Source organism: Glandiceps talaboti, chromosome 12 (assembly GCF_964340395.1).
Source record: "Glandiceps talaboti chromosome 12, keGlaTala1.1, whole genome shotgun sequence".
Classification (NCBI taxonomy): Eukaryota; Metazoa; Hemichordata; class Enteropneusta; family Spengelidae; genus Glandiceps; species Glandiceps talaboti.
The window spans coordinates 12,897,215-12,917,597 of NC_135560.1; the positions used below are offsets into that span (position 1 = coordinate 12,897,215).

General features: G+C 36.1%; 1 protein-coding gene across 2 annotated transcripts in view; it reads left to right on the plus strand.

Annotated features, from left to right (window-relative positions):
- The window catches only part of LOC144443365 (unconventional myosin-IXb-like), a 70,973-nt gene extending 55,737 nt beyond the window's left edge, over positions 1-15,236 (plus strand). For both annotated transcript variants that reach the window (XM_078132831.1, XM_078132830.1), the window contains exons 20-32: positions 485-796; positions 1,731-2,102; positions 2,458-2,593; positions 3,010-3,387; positions 3,896-4,012; positions 4,327-4,512; positions 5,125-5,272; positions 5,932-6,189; positions 6,654-6,888; positions 7,412-7,543; positions 7,699-7,822; positions 8,596-8,702; positions 9,737-15,236. In XM_078132831.1, the coding sequence (XP_077988957.1) occupies positions 485-796; positions 1,731-2,102; positions 2,458-2,593; positions 3,010-3,387; positions 3,896-4,012; positions 4,327-4,512; positions 5,125-5,272; positions 5,932-6,189; positions 6,654-6,888; positions 7,412-7,543; positions 7,699-7,822; positions 8,596-8,702; positions 9,737-10,262 (3,031 nt within the window). In that variant the 3' untranslated portion in view covers positions 10,263-15,236. The remainder of the gene's footprint in view (positions 1-484; positions 797-1,730; positions 2,103-2,457; positions 2,594-3,009; positions 3,388-3,895; positions 4,013-4,326; positions 4,513-5,124; positions 5,273-5,931; positions 6,190-6,653; positions 6,889-7,411; positions 7,544-7,698; positions 7,823-8,595; positions 8,703-9,736) is intronic.
- Positions 15,237-20,383: the final 5,147 nt, after the last annotated feature.

The window sequence follows — 20,383 nt, forward strand, 5'->3', positions numbered from 1 at the left end:
GTACCAGATATATATATATATATATGCGGAGATACATTCAGTTGGTATTTTAGTATAGTGCTGTACACTTTGACGGGAGTTAGCTGTTCGTAGAGGTCTCAAGAATGAAAATGTAAGTATTGAATGCTAGTGTTAGACTGTCACCTTCAAGTCTGTTGTCAATTTACTGCAAATTGGGTTTTATGATTTAGGAAGGTATGTTTTTATTTACTTGCATAATTTGTTATCTGAAATAGTGGTTGCTGTAATTTCAGTGATTGGTAGATTTCTTACACTTGTACGAGAATTCTGTTCTCTGGTACACCTGTCTAAACCATGCACTGTGTCGATCTTTATTTGAAAATTGATATTAGTTTGAATTCCTTCATAACAGTCGTATAATTTATCTTGCCTATTCAAACATCAATTTATTCTTATTTCGGATTATTTTGGAAAAAAAATTTATTATCAGAATTTTCATCTTCTCAATGTCATCTGCCCACAGGTACCAGAAACTTCTCAAAGAAAGAAAAGAAAGAATTGAGGAAGAAGAGAGGAGAAGGAAGGAAGAAGAGGAGAGGCTGAGAAAAGAAGAAGAAGAGAGACTCCGGGAAGAGGAAAGAAGGAAAAAGGAAGAGGAGGAGAGATTACAAAGAGAGGAGGAGGAGGAGAGATTAAAGAAGGAGCAAGAATTACTCAAACAGTTAGAGGAAGGACATTCATCTCTGAGTGATGAAGGGATACTGATGAGAGATTCATCCCGTGATTTGGAAGAGTTAGAAGAATTAGATAAAGAAGATGGACACATGTCAGATGAGTGAGTATAGAGAAAAGATGATATCGTCTTTTAAGGGGGAACTCAGATAGGCAGTGAGCCCTCTAGGCCAATTCGACATGCCAGCAATACACAGTCCTCTAGGCCAATTTGACATGCCAGCAATGCACAGTCCTCTAGGCCAATTCGACATGCCAGCACTGCACAGTCCTCTAGGCCAATTCGACATGCCAACAATACACAGCAATTTCTTGTGAGCTACCTAATTTTTGTGTTTTCCTATCCATTACTGTGTAGTGACTTGACAGAAAACCCAGGTTTTATCATTTGACTTGTAGCAAGAAATTTGTCTTTAATAAGGGCACACTGCAGACAGGGATTAGATAGATGTATAACTATAACACTTGGCTATTCAAGTAATATACTCAAAATGATAGAATGTGTGTAATCCCTGTATCTTTGTGATGTCAACCTAATCCCAGGATTTCTGAGTTCCCCATTTAATTATACTTGTCATCCTAGCTAATGAGATGCTGGCATTATCAACGCAATGTAGAAGTAAAGTGATTGCTGTATGTGAGATATGACATGGTGTAGTGACCGCATCTAAGCTGAGTTGACATGAATAGAAACATCTATGTATATGTATGCATCACTCGAGGACCTGATCACTCACATGGATATATTCATAGAGTTTGGAGAGCTCCAGTATCTGTGATGTATTTACATGTATATGTCTCAAAGTCTGTACATGCAGTATAATGCCCTACAGTGCCAAGTGAAACAGACTGGCAGGACTTTTTTGATGCAAATGCCTATCAGTTTGTAGCTCATAAACCTGCACGAGCTGCAGCTGGGATATTTTTTGTCATCAAGCAATGAGATATATATAATAACAAATAATGAGAATATTTGAGATACAGTAAATAAGTAGCTGCTGTGAACAGTTTAAGATTGACATGTTGTCCTTTTTTAGGAGCAGTGGTGTGATAGAAATGGGATCATCCGAGTCAGAAGGCATCCTACTAGATGATGAAGATTCAACTCCAACTGAGACAGGCAGTGGAGACAAGAAACTACAAACACCTGATTTACCCACAGTTCCTTTCAACAGTCCCACGGGCAGTGAGCCTTTGATATCCAGTACACCAGAAAGGAAAGACGAAGGAACAACTCGGGAAGTGAAGATCATTGACAAGTCTGGAGACAAAGTCAGTTCACCAGAAGTAGAAATGCGACCAAGTACAAAATCTGCAGAGAATAGGAAATCGAAGACCTCATCACTTCTAGTCATCAGGCATCTAGAAGATTCAGATAGTGATGATAGGCCATTATCTGGTTCCATCAAGTATGTAGCTAACCATTTTAGATAATAGTATAGATAATAGTATACCATGCATGAGCCAAAAAATATGGCATATACTCTGTTCGTTCTTCATCTGACAACGCGTGCCTATCATGTCACGACAACGTGTGTCTATGTCATTCATTCTGCTGGAATTCTGGGGGATTTGCACTCATTTGCAGTGTTTACTGTATATCATTTACACGAGCGTGCATACTGCCACAGGGAAGACCACAAGCAATTCTGAAAATACCCAGAGTACACCACACTGGCCCTCACATGCCATGGGGTACTGTTGTAATACTGCATGCAGTATACAAATAGGACTGATTTCATAATGTTGTCTCATTTTTGACAGGGTGTCAGAGTTGGCTAAAGCTTACCAACAAGAAGTAGCTGTGAAAACCTCCTCACCTAGCAGGGTAGAACCAAGACCTGATAAAGTCAGACAAGTTACAACTAAACTTAGCTTCCGAGAAATCCGAGATCCATTGGTAAGTTATTTTCCCAATCACTATAAACTCTGAAGTATAACAATTACTTGTTAATGTTATAGCTCTGAGGTATAACTAACTGTGGACAAACGTAATTCAGAAGTATAGATTCTGACTGTTGTCAAGCAGTACTGCATTCTATGCAGAGTTCTCGGAAGAATAAATTATGGCCAAGTTCGGATTAGGATTAAAATTTAGGTAAGTTAGAGGGTCTAACCATATTTCTATCAGTAACTTTACCCTTACCTAACTCCCTAGAATAATGATAAATATACATCTTTTGAACAGGCAGTCCATTGTTCTACATTTTTTGCCTACCTTTCTGTCAGATGAATGTTGTTCACAAACTAAACCCGACTGCTACATTGAAAAGTAGAAAGTTAATTTCATCAGTGATTTTGTTTATTATTTAATAGAAAAAAATAGCAGTGCCATTATCACCGTCAAAAAATATCCCAGAAGAACCAAAACAAGATGAGAGAGAACTCTCCGAGGAAGAAATTATCAAAGACAACAACGTCCAGCCAGCAGAACCACAGAAAAGTAGACCGTTCTGGAGAAAGAGAAACAAAAGAAATAAGAAACTGAAAGATAGTGATGCTAACAGTGGACAGGCTGGCAAACAAAAGAAGAAAGGTAGCGTGAAGAGAGAAGACTTTTCACAGACTTCTATCGGTCGTACTTTACCTGTAAGCTTTAATGTGACCAGTACATCACAATGGAGGTATCCCAGTAAACAGCTGATCAGTGATGTCAACGAACTTCAACAGATGGATGACTTTCTACTATCCAAGGTAAGCAATTACGAGGTTGGCATTTACGGGACAAATAAAGACAAGCTGATGGTAGAGTAACAGTTTCAATGCTAGTTATAGACCATTGTGACAGTTGAGTTATCATACCTCGATTACTACGCTAGCTTGGGGCTGAAGACGTCTTTTCATTAACACAGTGCACTGCAACTGTTTGCTTTTGATTAAAATATCATTTCCACTATTTTAAAACATGAGACATATACTTTTATGTTTGACAGTGTGTATATCAATAAGAATACAATTCCTTTGTAATCCTTAAAGTTAGGATGGATGGTTGGACAACATGCAAATTTAATTGGAAAGTACAGGACCTAGGAGGTGATACAGCCATCCTCTACATTGTTTTCTCGATAGTTCATACTAGAGAGTGACATTTGTTTGTAAGGTTTTCGAACCACAGTAACAGGAAATTGAAGGTGGGTTTTACCTCATTTTACTAAAAACACCTGATTTGTCAAAATTTTTACTCATGTTTTCATCTTTGTAGGTAAACGAAGTCAACCAGTATGGTGGCAGGAGAGACACAATTGTTGATATTGTATTTAAAAAGGCTATGCAAGAATACCGCAGAACGCTAATCAGTACTTATTCAGTGGCAATGCAGGTGAGTGAACAGCGCCCCCACACAACCAATCACATACAGTCTTTTGTTTTTATTCTTTTGGAAAACAAATACATGTATAGATCCTCAAAGACTGAAATCATAGCCTTTCAAGGATGTTCCCATTCATTTTCCTGACCATTCAACCCAACATTCCAGCCACTCCAGGATATTCGATTGTCAAATCAGGATTACAATTTGTATGGGAAGATTCTACACAAATATTCAGAGGAAGAAATTATGATAATGTGCTAATAAAATGCATGTATTCAACTATTGTTTTCATGTAATAATGGGTATGTTTTTTGTTCTTTCAGGATGGTCAACCAATCTGTTTGATGTACAAAGATTTGATTTCCAATTTTGAAAAAGTGCTAGAACACATTTCACGGAAAGAGAATACAAGTGCACAATTTCCCATCATCATGGGGGTAAATGCATTTAGGGGATATCTAGACGAGTTTATACAGATTTACAAACCAAGTGAACAACAGGTGAAAAAGGTAAGTATGAACTGGAGGCAGTGTTGTTATCTATGTATTTGAATGAGTATTGGTGCAGTCATGTTGTCAAAAAATACACACATCTGTGACAGCGCCCTCTAACAGAAGAGACTTGAAAATAAAGTTGAAAGACAAACCGTGTGCCAGTCATACTGGTTTATGAAAATTTGGAGATTTGGCCAAGAAGAGATGTGCTGTCACCTGGGATGAGGCATTCTGGGAAATAAGCAATGTCAGGAGCTTCTTCTTTGTTCTCACAGCTGACCTATAGTTACAAACGACGTTAAGCTCTTGACATGGTTTGTTTCCCATAATGCCTTGCTCCAGTATACAGCAGACCTCTTCTGGGTCACGTGTTATTTTGACAACTGTTTCAGAGGTCACACAATGCAAAGTTAGTGAGAAATACTTTTCATGGTCACTTTAAAAGTGTAATGAAATGCAACAAAGACAAAATCAGACTAACTTTTTGCACCTCTTTAAATTAGAAATGAAAGTCTCAGGAGTAACAATTTTATCGTCACTGTTTCCATCCAGATGTAGTTTGATAGAGAAGGAAAAAGCTGACAGTATAGTTTTCAAAAGTTATATTTTTTTTTTATTTTGTGACAGCAACCAAAGAAAAAGAAGAAACCAAAGGATGAAGTTGCAATAGATCACTTAGGTCATAAATTTGTGACGATGGTTTTTAACATTCCAACAGCTTGTGAGCATTGTTCAGCATTTCTGTGGTTAATGGAAAAGGGACTGGTGTGTTCAGGTAAGCCTCATTATGTTTCCCAGTACGTTAGCAGAAAGACAAAAGATTTTATACTTTGGCCACTTGGAGTGCTGTTCATTCAGTAATTGCCTCTGGACCAGAACCAGATGTGAGGGCTATGATAGTTGAGTACTGTACACATAGCATCCTTGAAATTTAACCTAATGTGTAGTTTCAGTCAAGACAGAAGGTCAGTCATCTTCAACCCAAAATAGTATGCTGACTGTTTCAGTTCAAGTACAACTGCTGACATTAGACCATGGACGAACAGAACCTGTTACAAACAGGGAAAGTAAACAACTGAATTGGCTCAGCATGCTGGAAGAGCAGATACTTGTATTACACACCATGGTTTGATAAGAACAGTTTATGACCACTTTACATAGTAATAGTAATTCATGTTCACAAACAAAATACCCCTTGCAATTTATGTACACATAAAGAGGCCATAAAACTGTTCTTGATGTCAACAGTTGTAGTTTTCATGAACTCATGGTCTGCCCAGGTCATAAAGTGGTTTTAGCCATATTTTGTGGACTGCTTTACGACTGTTATTGCAATGTTTATATCAGAAAACTTATCATCATTTATTCTAACAACTTAAACCACGAGTCATTCAAAGAAATCGTTGTCATGTTTGCGTGTGTTTTTTTTCACAGATTGTAAATTCACGTGTCATAAGAAATGTTACAACAAGTACTTAGTACAGTGTAGTGGAACTGTTGGAGGTAATTCACATCACGTCTTTGGTGGTAAAATCGACACCTTGGTGAAAGAGGATGTCAAAGTGCCACCAATTGTAGAAAAATGCATCAGTATTATGGAAATGAAGGGACTCTACACTGAAGGCATATACAGGAAAGCTGGCTCTGCTGTTAAAGTGAGGGAACTAAAAGCACAAATTAATAACAAACCAGGTATGTAGAACGAGATAGTAAACTTGTTTCCGTTTGTCTTTTCATGACATCGTACCTGCTGAGTATTTCTTTGCTAATGAAGATGTTTAGAAGCATTTTGAGTGATCTCTAAGCAAAAAAATAATTATGTGTTTCCAATAACATGGCCATGGTAGGGCGAGATTTTATTTTATTTTATCTTTTTAATTGTTTTAATTTTTGAAAAATGTTGCTTCTACCTAAAAACAAACAAAATGTCAGTCAGAATATCCCTTCTGTGATAGTTTGATTACATTCATACATACATCACTGGGAAAGAAAACAGACATGCATGAAGGTCAAGAATTATCATTTTCATATTTTTTGAATGTTGGTACATTAACCATGCTAGAATTTAGTACTTGAATATTTTTTTCCCATTTCATTCAAATTCTATCCATAAACCGGGTTAAAAAAATTAACTTTTTTTGTTTTGTGTATTTCAGATTTACAAGGGATCAATTTTGATGACTATAATGTTTTTGTGATTGGTCAAGTCTTGAAATCCTTCTTCCGTGAAATGCAGCAACCGCTATTGACCTTTGAACTTTATGATGAGATGTTACGAGGCATTGAATTCACTGACCATCGAGAGAGAGTTCAGTCATTGTTTGAAGTGATTGATAAACTTCCTAGGGCTAATCATGATTTGTTTGAAAGACTTATCTTCCATCTAGCAAGGTGAGGAATACACTCAGGTGCTCATATACTCACTGCAAGATAGAAATTTTGCCAAGTATATTAGAGAATGGTTTTGAAAATGTTGCTATAGTATGTCAGTTTTATTACAGAATATTACTTCTACCCAACTAAATAAAACTTTGCATTGCAAAAGAACATTTATGCCAACTAATAGTAAAAAAGCTCTTATAAACATGCAAATGCATTCAAATAAACAGCGCCCTCTCTGGCAAAAAAAGGTTTCAGATATCTTGCTTAGCAAGTCAGAACCAGATGAATAGGGTGTCGTCAGATCAGATATAGAAGAACGCTTTATCAGCACACCCATTTGAATGTGCCAATGAATGAATAACATTGAAGTGTATTAAGTTTTAACTTTCATCTGCCTCAAAGTTATACCACAAGAGGGCGTGCTTCATATTTGCAATACTAAGTCAGTTGTCTACATTTCCATAATGCTAATCAGCTATAGATTATGACAGGGCTTTGGTTTATTTCCCTTCTCTGTTAAATCTGATTTCAGGGTTGCTTTAAACGAGAGCTCCAACAAAATGTCTGCCAATGGACTAGCCATCGTGTTTTCACCATGTCTGATGAAGACTGACAAAGAACTGCCACCGTTAGAAAGTTTACAACATGTAGCAAAACAAGCTGTGTAAGTACATTTGTAGTTCATTTTTTCTCACTCGTTCATAAGATTCAAATGCCAAATATTTTTCTATAACAAATGCGCCATCTTGGGGAAAGATGCTGTAAAAATGTCTAATCACATCTACAATTTCTGTAATGGCTGTCCTTATATCGTTTCAGATGTCTAGAATGTATTATCACAGAAAATATGAAGAAAATTACAAGTACTTTAGCTGATATAAGAACTCTGGAATCTGCAGCCAACACAGCCAGTAAAAGGCGATCCACAATAGTGTCTTCAAAAGTAAGTGAAATGCACCACGTTCTTTATTTGGAAAGTGTTGGTGGTCATCTGATTCACATGCACAAATGCGCGCGCGCACACGCACACACACACACACACACACACACACACACACACACACACACACACACACACACACACACACACACACACACACACACACACACACAGCTGCCCACACACACACACACACACACACAGCTGCCCACACACACACACACACACACACACACACACACACACACACACACACACACACACACACACACATGCCATGGAGTCACTTGCTACCAAAACCTAGACAATAAGTAGAAGCACTTAAGCAAAATTTGTTTCTTTGCAGAAAGTTACAGGATCTACAAATTCCCAGTACTTGTAATAGGATTCTACCACCTATTAAAATGTATTATAAAAAGATCAACTGTTCGATTTAATGGGCTTGATCAACACCATAACTAAACATGCATCTATCATTATAGTGCAGGCTCAGATTTTGACACATACATGTGTGTACTTTGATTTAATTAAATCTAGCAAGAATTTGAGTCTGCTTGCATGCATGCTCCTGTGGTTACATGTGTATGTGGTGTTGTTTATAGTTGTAATGAGTGGTCTTTGGGAAGCCTGTTTCTTATGTATCTAAATTGTTCCTAGGGAACATAAATAACATATATATGATACGCAGTCTTTTGGTGATCATTTCTTCTGTATTATCAATAAAATTAGTATTCAGGTATTAATAAATTGTATTACATGATTGTGTTTTAATACAGACCCAGCATTTAGATCTTTCATCGGATAATCTTAATACGCTAGAAAGTACTGATGAAGAAGAACTACAGATGATATCAGAACACCTCAAAACTCTACAGGAAGAAAAGTAAGTCACCATACATTCTTTTACTCTTTTCAGTTTGTAAATGTGTTTGTTATGTTTTTTGTCTGGCGTGTAGCCTTTTGTGCTGTTCTTTTTTTCTTGAAATGAATTTTTTTTAAAGTCACTATATAATGTACATGACTCATCTATCATGTTAGGGTACTAAAGTTGCAGATAATACGTTCTACTTAAAGGTAGTAGTATTATCATCATTTTGACTTGACTCTATCGGGAGGTAAAGATAACCATGTGTTCAAGCCACTGATGACCTTGTCAAGAATAATACCGCCTATGTGATGAGGGCCTAGTAGGATTGTATGAATGTGTACTTTATGTCTCTTGCATTTCAGTATTATTGCACTGTTATAACAATACTGCATGATATTTTGTGTATTGCACACAGTTTTGTGTCAGTATGTTTGAATACAGACAAATGTGTCGTCTGTGTTTGTGATTTATTGCGTATTGACTTTATTTCATTACTTTGTAAGTACCACAAAGGACAAATTATGAATTATGAACAACAAATACAGTTTTAACCAGACTTGGACTTGTCCTTTTATTCAAACTCAAGTTATGCCATACTCAAGTCCATCTGTGCTGAAAAGTTTGTCGTACCATATCACTGTAGTTGGACTGATACTTGTTTGTACTATGAATACTAAGGATAAAGGTTACAGGGTTACAACAAAACAGTCACATCAAAACTTGACACTTTCCACTGTGTAGAATTTTAGTCTGCACCCCTTGATCCTGGATTGAGAGAAACACATTCCTTTTCCCAGATTGCCACATCCTACCTTATAGGTTGGATGATTCTTCTGAAAGAAATCTATATCACAAGAATCTTTAATGGGATTTTTGAGATACAGAAATATGCTGACACTTGAGGGCGCTATTGTAATTTCAGGGGAAGCGCCTCTTTATTGAAAACATGGATGATCAAAGGAATTTGATTTATTCTTGTATGTAGATTTGTGATGAGGACTAGACAATTCATTTGCGTCATGGCATATATTTGTGCTTTTCTTCCACAGGGAGAATTTAACAGCCCGTCTTCCAGAATTACAGCTCCGGCATCGTGCCAGTGAAACTAGCGATGATGATCGCATAAGCAGTGATGACTTGGAATCACTAGACAATCTAGATATAAGAACTCATAATGAAGAATATGCCGTCACATTTGACCTTCCACCAGCTCCACTACAACTCCAACACTTGAATAAGAAACGAGTCCGACCTCAGCGAGGGCGCCGACTTCCTTCTCGATATAGTCAGCGCCTGGACAATGTGAAAATCGGTCGAATAAAACCAGGAAATATGTCACCAGCCCTCGCCAGAAAATATGGTAAAATAGTAGCTGAAGGGAGAGCAGACAATCCTGGACAAGTGCAAAGTAAAGACAACAAAGAAAGAGACTCACAGAAACAAGATGAATCACAGATTACAAATTCTAAAAGTAATATATCAGCGTCTAATAATGCAGAACAGTTATCGGGTCTGTTGAGAGATATTGATAAAGTGTTGCAGGGTAGTAAAAGTGCTGGTCCAACATTTGTGTAATGTTAAACTGTTAGTAAAAATGACATGTCCTTTTAATACTGTGCCAGTACTGCATTGCCACATTTACATTATGCTTGTATAAGCCACTACTGTGGAATTTCTAATCGAAGACACAACACAAGGAGTAGTCAGTCGTTTTCAGCTGATGCTCCCAAATTGCAGTTATACCCAGTGGCCTTTTTACTCCAGTAACTATGTTTCATATTAGAAACCATTTTTGACTTCAATTGGTGCTTTGAATATGTTCAAAATACAACTCCGTAGGATGGACTTCAAATAGGGATTCTACAGTAGTCGAAGATGCTTACAAGAAATGCAGAATGGCTGAATGATAGCACAGAATCTGAGATACATTTATAGACCAACTTTGTTAATATGCGTAATAGTTGCCCCACGGTGTTACAGATGAGAAGTGTTATCTCACCAAACCACAGCAATTCATCATTTCGTCTCTGCTATCTAAATGTATATGTTCTGATTTTTGTAATGTACAGTAAACAGATGTACACAGTTGAGCCGTCACAAACATATTTCCAACATTGTTATTTTCTTATTTCAACTTGATTTTGATGTACAAAATGAACAAATTTTGTAGCCTTAATGATATGCTGATATTGTTAGAAGTCAGCTAGTCATGTAAACAGATAACTACATGAACGTTAGCAATTCACTTTGTGTTTTTACAAAAGCTGATAACAGCAGCAGTTTTTATGTGTTGATGTTTTAAAGGTCCAGAAAATATTTTATATGTTCATGTTGAAGTTTACACAGAATTCTTCCCAAAGTATAGTCCCAGTGCTCCAGTAATGCTGCCAGTTCCAATAAAGTACTGTTTCTAAATCCACTTTTTCCTTCTAAAGTGTAGGTCGATTTTCAGTTCTTTGATATTTTGTCAACCTTTACATGGTAGAATTTTCAGTTTTTTGGCAGCTTATTCAAATTAGATGCCATAATGAAAAAGTAAAATATACTTAGTACATAATTACCGGTATACACAACAGACAAGGAGGGATTCCTAAAAGTGTAGTGAAATCTCAGTGAAACACAATTACGTAGGGTTTAATGTTAAGAAATATCCTCTGTTATCAAGAGTGACAGACTTCTGTGTAGATTTACAAAATAACTGTCTTGCCAGGATTTCACCAATGTTGTATTTTCCTGACAAAATCCAGAACTGTCATCTTTGTGTCATCATCGTATATCATACATTGTATATTGACTTTCAAAGGTTAAGGCTGCACTATCTGTAACTGAAGTATTATATTTATGATCAGACAACCAACAATATATTCACTGAAAATTGTTAAAATACAGATCTTAGACATTGGACATGATAATTGGAGGCCAATTGTATCCATAAGTAACACAGTAACAGGTTGAAATCGTGATTGCATTGAGGGTGCTGATTTTAGGGTCTGGACCTAAAAATAATTTTTTTGGATTAATCGTACTGTATTATGTGTACAGCTACATGAATACACTAACCCATAGGTGATTCAATACTGTTCAGGGTGTACAATATTATGACTAAATCGTTGTACCTAACAAAACAGTTACAAAAAATGCTCTAGTTGCAGCTAGTGCAGCTTTAAAGTGAGTAGTGATATGCATTGACAGTCAGCTGTTCGGAGATAAAGAGAAATCTTACCCAACGTGTGCTTTTTTAATGTGGGCATTTCAAGAAGGAAATAATGTTGAATGATAGACTGACCATACATCAGACACATTTTACTCAAGATAAGGAGTCAACTTTAGGATAACAATAGACAAAGACTCCCTAACATACATCTGAATTTTGTGATGGACCAGAAGGGGCCACTTTGCTACACTTGCCCAATGCAGATTGTGGTAATTATGGTAAAGTATGTCCTGGCAGACAGTGTGATAATTATTTTTATCAAGTTTAGTAAATTAGTAACTGTCACGCTGAATATTTTCTAATGCCATTCATATTCAACTGGTCTGTCCCAGACCCATACCTAAACCATAGTATATACATCATGTCCCTAAACCATACTTCCACCATAGAAAACAACCCATCCCAAAATCTTCCCTAGACCATAGTATACAGGGTTTACATAGCAATATTTAGTCAGCTTAGTTGTCTTGTATGCAATGTAATTTCATCATTTTGTCATTATGTATCAATCAAATTACATATGTCATGACATTTCTAAGATATTTTTTAAAGCAAGGCTTCTAGAACTATAGTCTAAAGTGTGCTATTGATAAAGTATCATATATCAGGGTTTTCATGCCCACTATCTCTGTGGTTTTTGCTTCACATATCAAGCCTTATGTTTGTGTACAGGGCTTTGGGGACACTGTCCTTGTATTGGCAAAATCTTATTTTTAGAGACAGGGGCAGAGCGACAGATCCAGACAGAATGATAGAGCATGTCCAAAAAAGCTTCTGAACCCAAACATGTGTATGTAAAATATTAGCAAATGACTACTAAGACAGCTTGACTCTTAGAATATTTTAACATCTCTGTTGGCTCATCCAAGAAGTTTGAATTTCATAATATGAAATCATAAAATTGTACAGATCCATGTAAACTAGATATACATAAATCCATTGTTCTGACTGAAGTAAGATATACCCACAGTCATTGTTTTGAAAAAAAAACCCACCTAAAACCAAGATAGGACACTGGTGTGGTGTAGACTGATGGACAACTGTTATCACTATGCAAGTGTTACTTGAATGTTAATATACCCAAGATGTGACACAATTATTATAACAGGGTCCATTGTTTTACAACGATAATTTCTTTCCAAATTGAATACCTGCTGTCCATTCCATAACTACTTTCACAGGGCAAGCATGTATAATATTAAACCAGTTATTCAGTTGAGAAATGAAATAGACGATGTGTGTGCTGTTATTTTATACCAAGATATGCTTGGAGACATTGATATTGTGACTTTGACATAAATACACACCAAATAGAGTTAAACTGAACAATTTACATGTTTTGCATACATTCAAGAGATCTATCATCTGATTGGTTGATATGCCCGTGAATCACAGGTTTTATCCAATCACTGACTAGCTTAGATCATGTTTTATAAAGTGTAGTTGATCAGTGACTTCGAGACCCATGTATAAATGGAAGGGTATCGATCAGATATGTTATTTGTTCGAAGCCAACACATATAAAAAAAAATGATACAGTTTTTCTGTATTTTTAATTTGTTTTGGTGTAAAGCAAAAGTAACATCAGTCAGTGTGATAACATAATACTATTTGTATTCACCCTACCCTGCAAAGTATACATTTAGGTTTTTATACTATCGTGAGTATGTAAAACTGGCCAGCAATTTTTCTAGCTGGTAGGTGATACCAAGAAATAGACATGCTATCAACAAATATGAAACTTCCATTGCAGCCAATGTATATATGCATGTTAAATTGTGTACAGATATTATCATATCATATGGTATCATAATTTTGTACATGTCAGTTTTGTCTGATACATTATCTGCAGCCTTTCAGATGATTATAGACTCTCTCATAGTCCTCGGAGCTGTATATACTGATGTCTATGGCATAATTGTAGTGTGGGCCCTCATCAACTACATAGGGCTAATCATTTGTTGATGTGTTACTGCAATGCCTGAGGACTGTTTACAGATGGAACTGTACATTGTTTTTGAGCATGCAACAGTCGTTTTATGCCTATCGTGTGTTTTAATAGTAAAGCCCAGTTCGGATTAGGATTACAACCCATAACACCAAAGTAAAGCATTTTCTGTATGTACCACAATCATTTATAGCATTCATGTCAAGTGTAAACGTGTACTGTTTCATTTGCTAATACAACCCATAACACCAAAGTAAAGTGTTTTCTTTATGTATCACAATCGTTTATAGCATTCATACATAGTGTAAAAGTATACTGTTTCATTTGCTAATTGACCACATTAGAAAGGCCACATGCTAGGCTTGTAAATAAACCAATTGAAACAGTACACTTGATATGAATGCTATAAACGAGTGTAGCACATAGAGAAAGTGCTGTACTTCAGTGTTACTGGTTGTAAAATTTAGGCTTGATAAATAGTTATCAGACAGAGTTTTTTAAAAAGTCGGTCCAGAACAAAAGAATAATCCTATGTAATTCTTACGACTCCACTGACAAGATAATACTGGGATTGAATCCCAGGCCTTTAAATTACCTTATCACAATATGTAGTAATTTGAGTAGACACTCCTACCTTGAATTCCTACAGTGGCCAAGTTACCATGGTTACTACAATGATATTTCTAACTGTTGAAGCACCACTGCCTCTATAAACAGAGTAGATATTTTTTTCCATAGCCAGATTTTGTTACAAAGTAGTCAGAGTCAAAGCACTGGATGCATTTTTTTGTAAACCTGGTTTTTGAAGCAAAATTTATACATAGAAAAACAGAACTTGCGTTTCTTCCTTTCGAAGGTATGTAGTAATACAAAGCTATCCCTAGTCTCAAAAAAAGAGTGCCAGTCAATCTGAAGTATTCATAACATAATTACCATATATGTTAATGGGTCGATATCGCAAACAGCCAATTGCAGCCACCAGCACAATTAGTAGAAACAGTAGATCTGGTTGAAAACTTTGTAAAAGGTATACCTTTCGAGTGCTGGTCAGTCTAGGGAGAACCTTGATACCATTATGCGAGTGAAATCTTTGCCCATGATTTTATGATGTCAGAATGATGTGCTTTTTAAACACAAGTTAAAACTGATTTAAAGTGAGGTTTCATTTCAAACTTTTCAAACAAAAAAGTCTTATTGATGTCAACCTAATACTTGTATCATTACTGGATGCCCCCTTGTGCTTCACTTTCATGTATGTCAGTGAGTAAGATAAACTTGTATGTATTTTCCAAAGTGTACAAGTCTTGAATTACAAAAATGTAAAATGTAGATGACAAATAACGATCAAATGTAATATATTTATAATTAACTTTAGCTGTATCATTTAATGTGAATAAATGATGCCAGATAAAGCTTTGTTCTTCTTTTTAGCCCCCTGTGGGCACAGCCTGGAGGTGGCAATTACACTGGGTTCCATCCGAATGTATGTATGTATGTATGTATGTATGTATGTATGTTTGTCTGTGTGTGTGTCTGTCTGTATGTCTGTGTGTGTGTGTGTGTGTGTGTGTGTGTGCGCGCGCGTGCATAAACAAAAATAACTGGAAGCAATTCCAGCAAAAATTAAACAAGAAATATTAAAGTGTACTGGACGGTTTGCATTGTACACCAAATTCTATTCCTGATATTTTGCTACCATATTTCAACTTACTGCACTGTACAATAGTTTACTGACAACGCCTGATTTGCCCTCCTACACACAAGCTTCTTCAATTCAGAAACATCTCGCACAAGTCTGCAGTGTTTTGTGAAAACATTTCCGAATCGTAGAATTGTCACAGTTGATTTTCTGAATATGAAGTTTTAGTGGACAAATTCAAATATCAATGACATTTTGTAGAAGGAGATAGAAAGTTTATATTGAAATATTTCAACAAACTTTCTTGAAGGCATACAGAATATGCAAGGAAACTAAGGGAAATATTTGTGCCTATTATGATATGACCAAGGATTTCTCTGAATAGGTATAACAAAAAAAAATTACATGTTAAAATTCTATCCAGACTGACTACCCAAGCTGATGATTACTTGCTGTTGAAACGTATTTTATTCAAAGGATTTCATTTTGATTTTGGTACATTTTAATGCTAAATTTTCAACCTTTCTGTTCGATTCTTAAATTGTGGTTTATAGAGGACATTATAAAATAAGGAAACACACGCATACAAATCAGAGAATTGTGGGTAAAATACTGTACAGTGTCGTGTTTTGTGGACAAAAAGAAAAAATATAGAATGAACAATGCATCAATACGAACATCAAAGCCCTAAAAATACCCCAGTACAACAATATGGTAGGTGTCGTTTTCAAACAGACATTACAAAAGGTCAAATTTCATTCGTAAAGTTAGTGGGGGATATGTGACACACCACCAGTGATGCGGTATTGTACGTACATATATTATGCACAACCATAGACGGTGGAGAAGAATCTCTACGTACAACGTTAACACAAGCGGCTTACATTGTACGTCCAATGTCATTTGAACTTTTACATTGCATTTGTAATTAAATGACCCGTTTACCAACTCCAAAATTACCGTTAGCCTATGTATCTCATGCCATGCATCCTTATTGTAAGCTAAGCGTCACCTGCGCACGCTGTCGATTAAATATGCAAATGACTAATCAATAATAACTTTATTACACAAGAGTATCATAAAATATGTACCAATTTATTCAACTTCTGACTTCGAACCATGCAATCACATAATGATGATTGAACAAAATTCGTTCCAGTCTGCCAATAGTTCTTGAGGTGTTATGTTCACAGACACAGACACAGACACAGACACAGACACATAGACACACGCACACACACACACACACACACACACACACACACACAGACACAGACAAGCACCCTCACACTTGATGTCAACATTAATACATCATTACCATCAATACATTTTTATTATAACTGTTTCTATGTGTGTCACATGGCATGACAGTATGTTTGTCAAATTACATCAGTTGAAACTGCTTGTCGTTGTCCGATTGATGAAATAAGGGAACGCGCAGACTAAACGACGGGGGGGGGGGGTTTGATGGGAATTTATTGTGGTCTATTTGTTATCTTTCGTCGCTCCTCCCCCAACCTCTTAGTGCTAGCCAAAATTTCGAACCCTTCCCTTTGTGCTTAAATAAAATTGCAACCCCCCCCCCCCCGCCGTAAATCAATGCTGAGAAGAAAATACAGACAAAGGCGGCATATATATGACCTCTGAACTCTGATGTTTACCGCAGTTGCGTATCCTGTGTGTGGAGGGTCTATGTTTCAGGTAAGATATTTTGAATATGGTCAAGCGAAACGACTGTTTTTGAAGCTAAATTTGGTACAATTTTCATGGTCTTTGATTCGTCAATTAGGAAGCCTTCAGTATTTACAAGGGGGGCGGAGGAAATCACACATGGTTTGTTAAGAAAGACATGCCCCTCCCCCCATTCTCCATTTGTAAAAAGTGTCCCTCCCCTTTGTCCCATTTTGTAAAACATTACCCTCCCCATGACAATTGCATACACTGAACGTTAATCAATATTCCCATTATATGTATACATACAAATTAAATGATTTTGACTCTGTATTAGAAAGCAAATATTGTAACATATAAAGTGACAAACAGTAAAAACACTGGCTAGTTACCTTTCTCTTATAATCGTAAACGTACTTTCCATGTTGTGCATACTCTATCTGATCTGGTCACTTGTAAAAGTTCTCTGATATCATCATCATCATCATCATCATCATCATCATCATCATCATCATCATCATCATCATCATTACCTTCACCTTCAGTATTGCCATTATCAGTGTCACTTTAATCTGACTCACTGTCACTACTTGAGTCAGTACATGTATCACTGTCCGTGTTCTCTATGACATTCAAAACTAAATCATCATCATATTTTAACAACAACATTCGCGGATAGTGTGAGTGATAAGGTGAGATGGTACACTCAACAAAATGCATCGTTTTATTAAACAATTGTCTTACAATATATGTATTTTTATTTTGGTATTTTGGTATGTAAAGTACTCGTAAAAACATGTTGAGTGCTCATCTCGCTTTTACATCTCAAAACACACAAAACAAATTGACAATAATTGAATCTTCAATTTGGTCACAAAACTACGGATTGTAAAATGTTAACCCCCCCCCCACCCAATATTGTAATGCAAAATATGACCCTCCCCCAAGAACAGGTTTGTAAAATGTGACACCCCCCCCCCCGATTCCTCTGGCCCTCCCCCTTGTAAATACTGAAGGCTCCCTTAAATTACCATAAATTCAAGGCCCTCTTCTAGAAACTCTGCCCGTTCCCTAATATTAACCACAACTAGACACGCCGTTCATCAGAGGGTAAGCTTAGCCTACACCTTCTCTTTGAAAGCCATGGCAAATAGAGGTGAGATCACAATTTTCTGATGTGTTGATTGCATTATATACTCCACGTGTGTATGTATGTTTTCTTATCAGGAGTCACAGAGTTTAAATCATTCAATAACTGTTAAAATATATATATATAAATGTTTGCGTTTAAAACTAAGATTATTATGGCATGACGTCATGATATTCATATACACATTCCGTTACGATAATTTTATCTTGAACCAAATTTCATATATATTTCATAACATTTAGTTAACATTTCGTTGGGAACCCGACATGAATATTATTTGCTGGGAGTGTTGGTAGTACGTAGTAGCATTGGCTGTGAACTACTGTGACACACGTAGGGCAAAAAAATAACTAATAACATTTATATCCAATAAGGCCCAACAAAAGAATTGTGTGGTTCCGATTACGCTCATTTTTAGAATAGGTGTGGCAGGTAGATTTATTTTATTTTATTTTATATATTTTTTATTCATATATGAGTGTCTAGTTCAGGTAGTTATGTTTTCCGTTGTTTTCCATATGGTCTTTGTGTTATTTATTTCTTCCTATCAGATGTACAGCCATCACAGATTGGAAGAACAGCTTTATATTGTTTTTTTTTAAAGTTGATGTCAGTTTCCGCATCCACTTTTTCTTGCGAGACTTCACAATTTTTGCGATTTTATTATTTTTTTCTTGAATACGTAAAAAAAATGTTTAGGGTCGGCAGTGAAAAACTAGGTGGGGTCGAGTAACCAGAACCAAACAATTTTTTAAGGCCTAACATGACTTCAGAAAATAGGGTAGGTAGAGGTCGGGATTTTATTTCATATTGTTTTTAATTATTTAGACCCAGTGTACTCGTAGGTCACAATACTCCGTAACAGTTGATGAGATGGAAAAGAAGTAAATGAAGACAATTATGTGATTCAGAAGTAGACAAACACAATATGCAGCCTGTGATGTTATAGGCTAAAATGACATCATTTCTCTCTGGAATGTGATTTAAAAAACAACAACAACATAGAAGTATATTGTCATAATTTTACCTTTTTGCATGTAAAAAATGTTCAGGGTCGGTCGGGTTATCGAAATCAGTCTATTATTTATGTATTTTTAAACACATGTTGTTTATGATATGAACCGACACAAGCTCTTTGGGAGATTTATACTCATATTATACAAACATAGTTTGCAATGCCCGCAGATTGTTCGAGTAGAGATATATACTGAAAGTTACAATTCCTAAACCTGTGTGTATTTTAATGAGACTGTGCCTTTCGAGTGTTTTTTAGTATTTGTTTATATTATAAGGATATTTCCTAACTCCATAGACTGTCGACATTTTGAATTTGAATTTGAATTTATTGGGTAAAAATTTATACAAGTACAATTAATATACAAGGTATAAAATATCACCAAGTTTAACACAAAGGTATTTTTTTCCTCATGTCCACACTCATTAGATTCGAAGCCTTCCATATTTTACCCCAGAAATTGAGGTGGTATTTCCAACTAATGAATATATCCAATTAAGTTCTATTTTTACTAAAATGAAAGATATACAGCAAGCTAGGGTGTATGTGCGAGTATATATACATATGTACTTTAACCATTAAGAACAGGTTCAACCAACGAACCAGTTTACAAAATGATTAAAAATTGCATTTGTATGTAATGTTTATAAATCATTTTAACACAATTTTGACACTGCTTTTATATGTGAAAGTGAAAGTGAGTCATACCTCTCCACTCATCGAAATTATTTCAATGTGCCCTCCTACTCTGTTTTCCCCAGCTCCCCTTAGAACGACATGAATCTTCTCGAACCCTCTCCCTACTCTGAAAAAAACCTCTCAGCTCCATATCTCCCGACCCAACTCTATAGCTTTCGGTCCAACTCGATGCAAATGTATCTCTCGGTCCAACTCTATATCTCTCGGTTAAGGTGATATAGAAGTAGGAGTCGCAAGTCGGCAATGCTACCCTCATCACTACAATATAATTCCCCCTTCCAACTAAACGGTACAAAACGTCGCCATCCATATATACATATCTGGCTAGCAACAATACCACGCCCATAGTATCAGCAAATG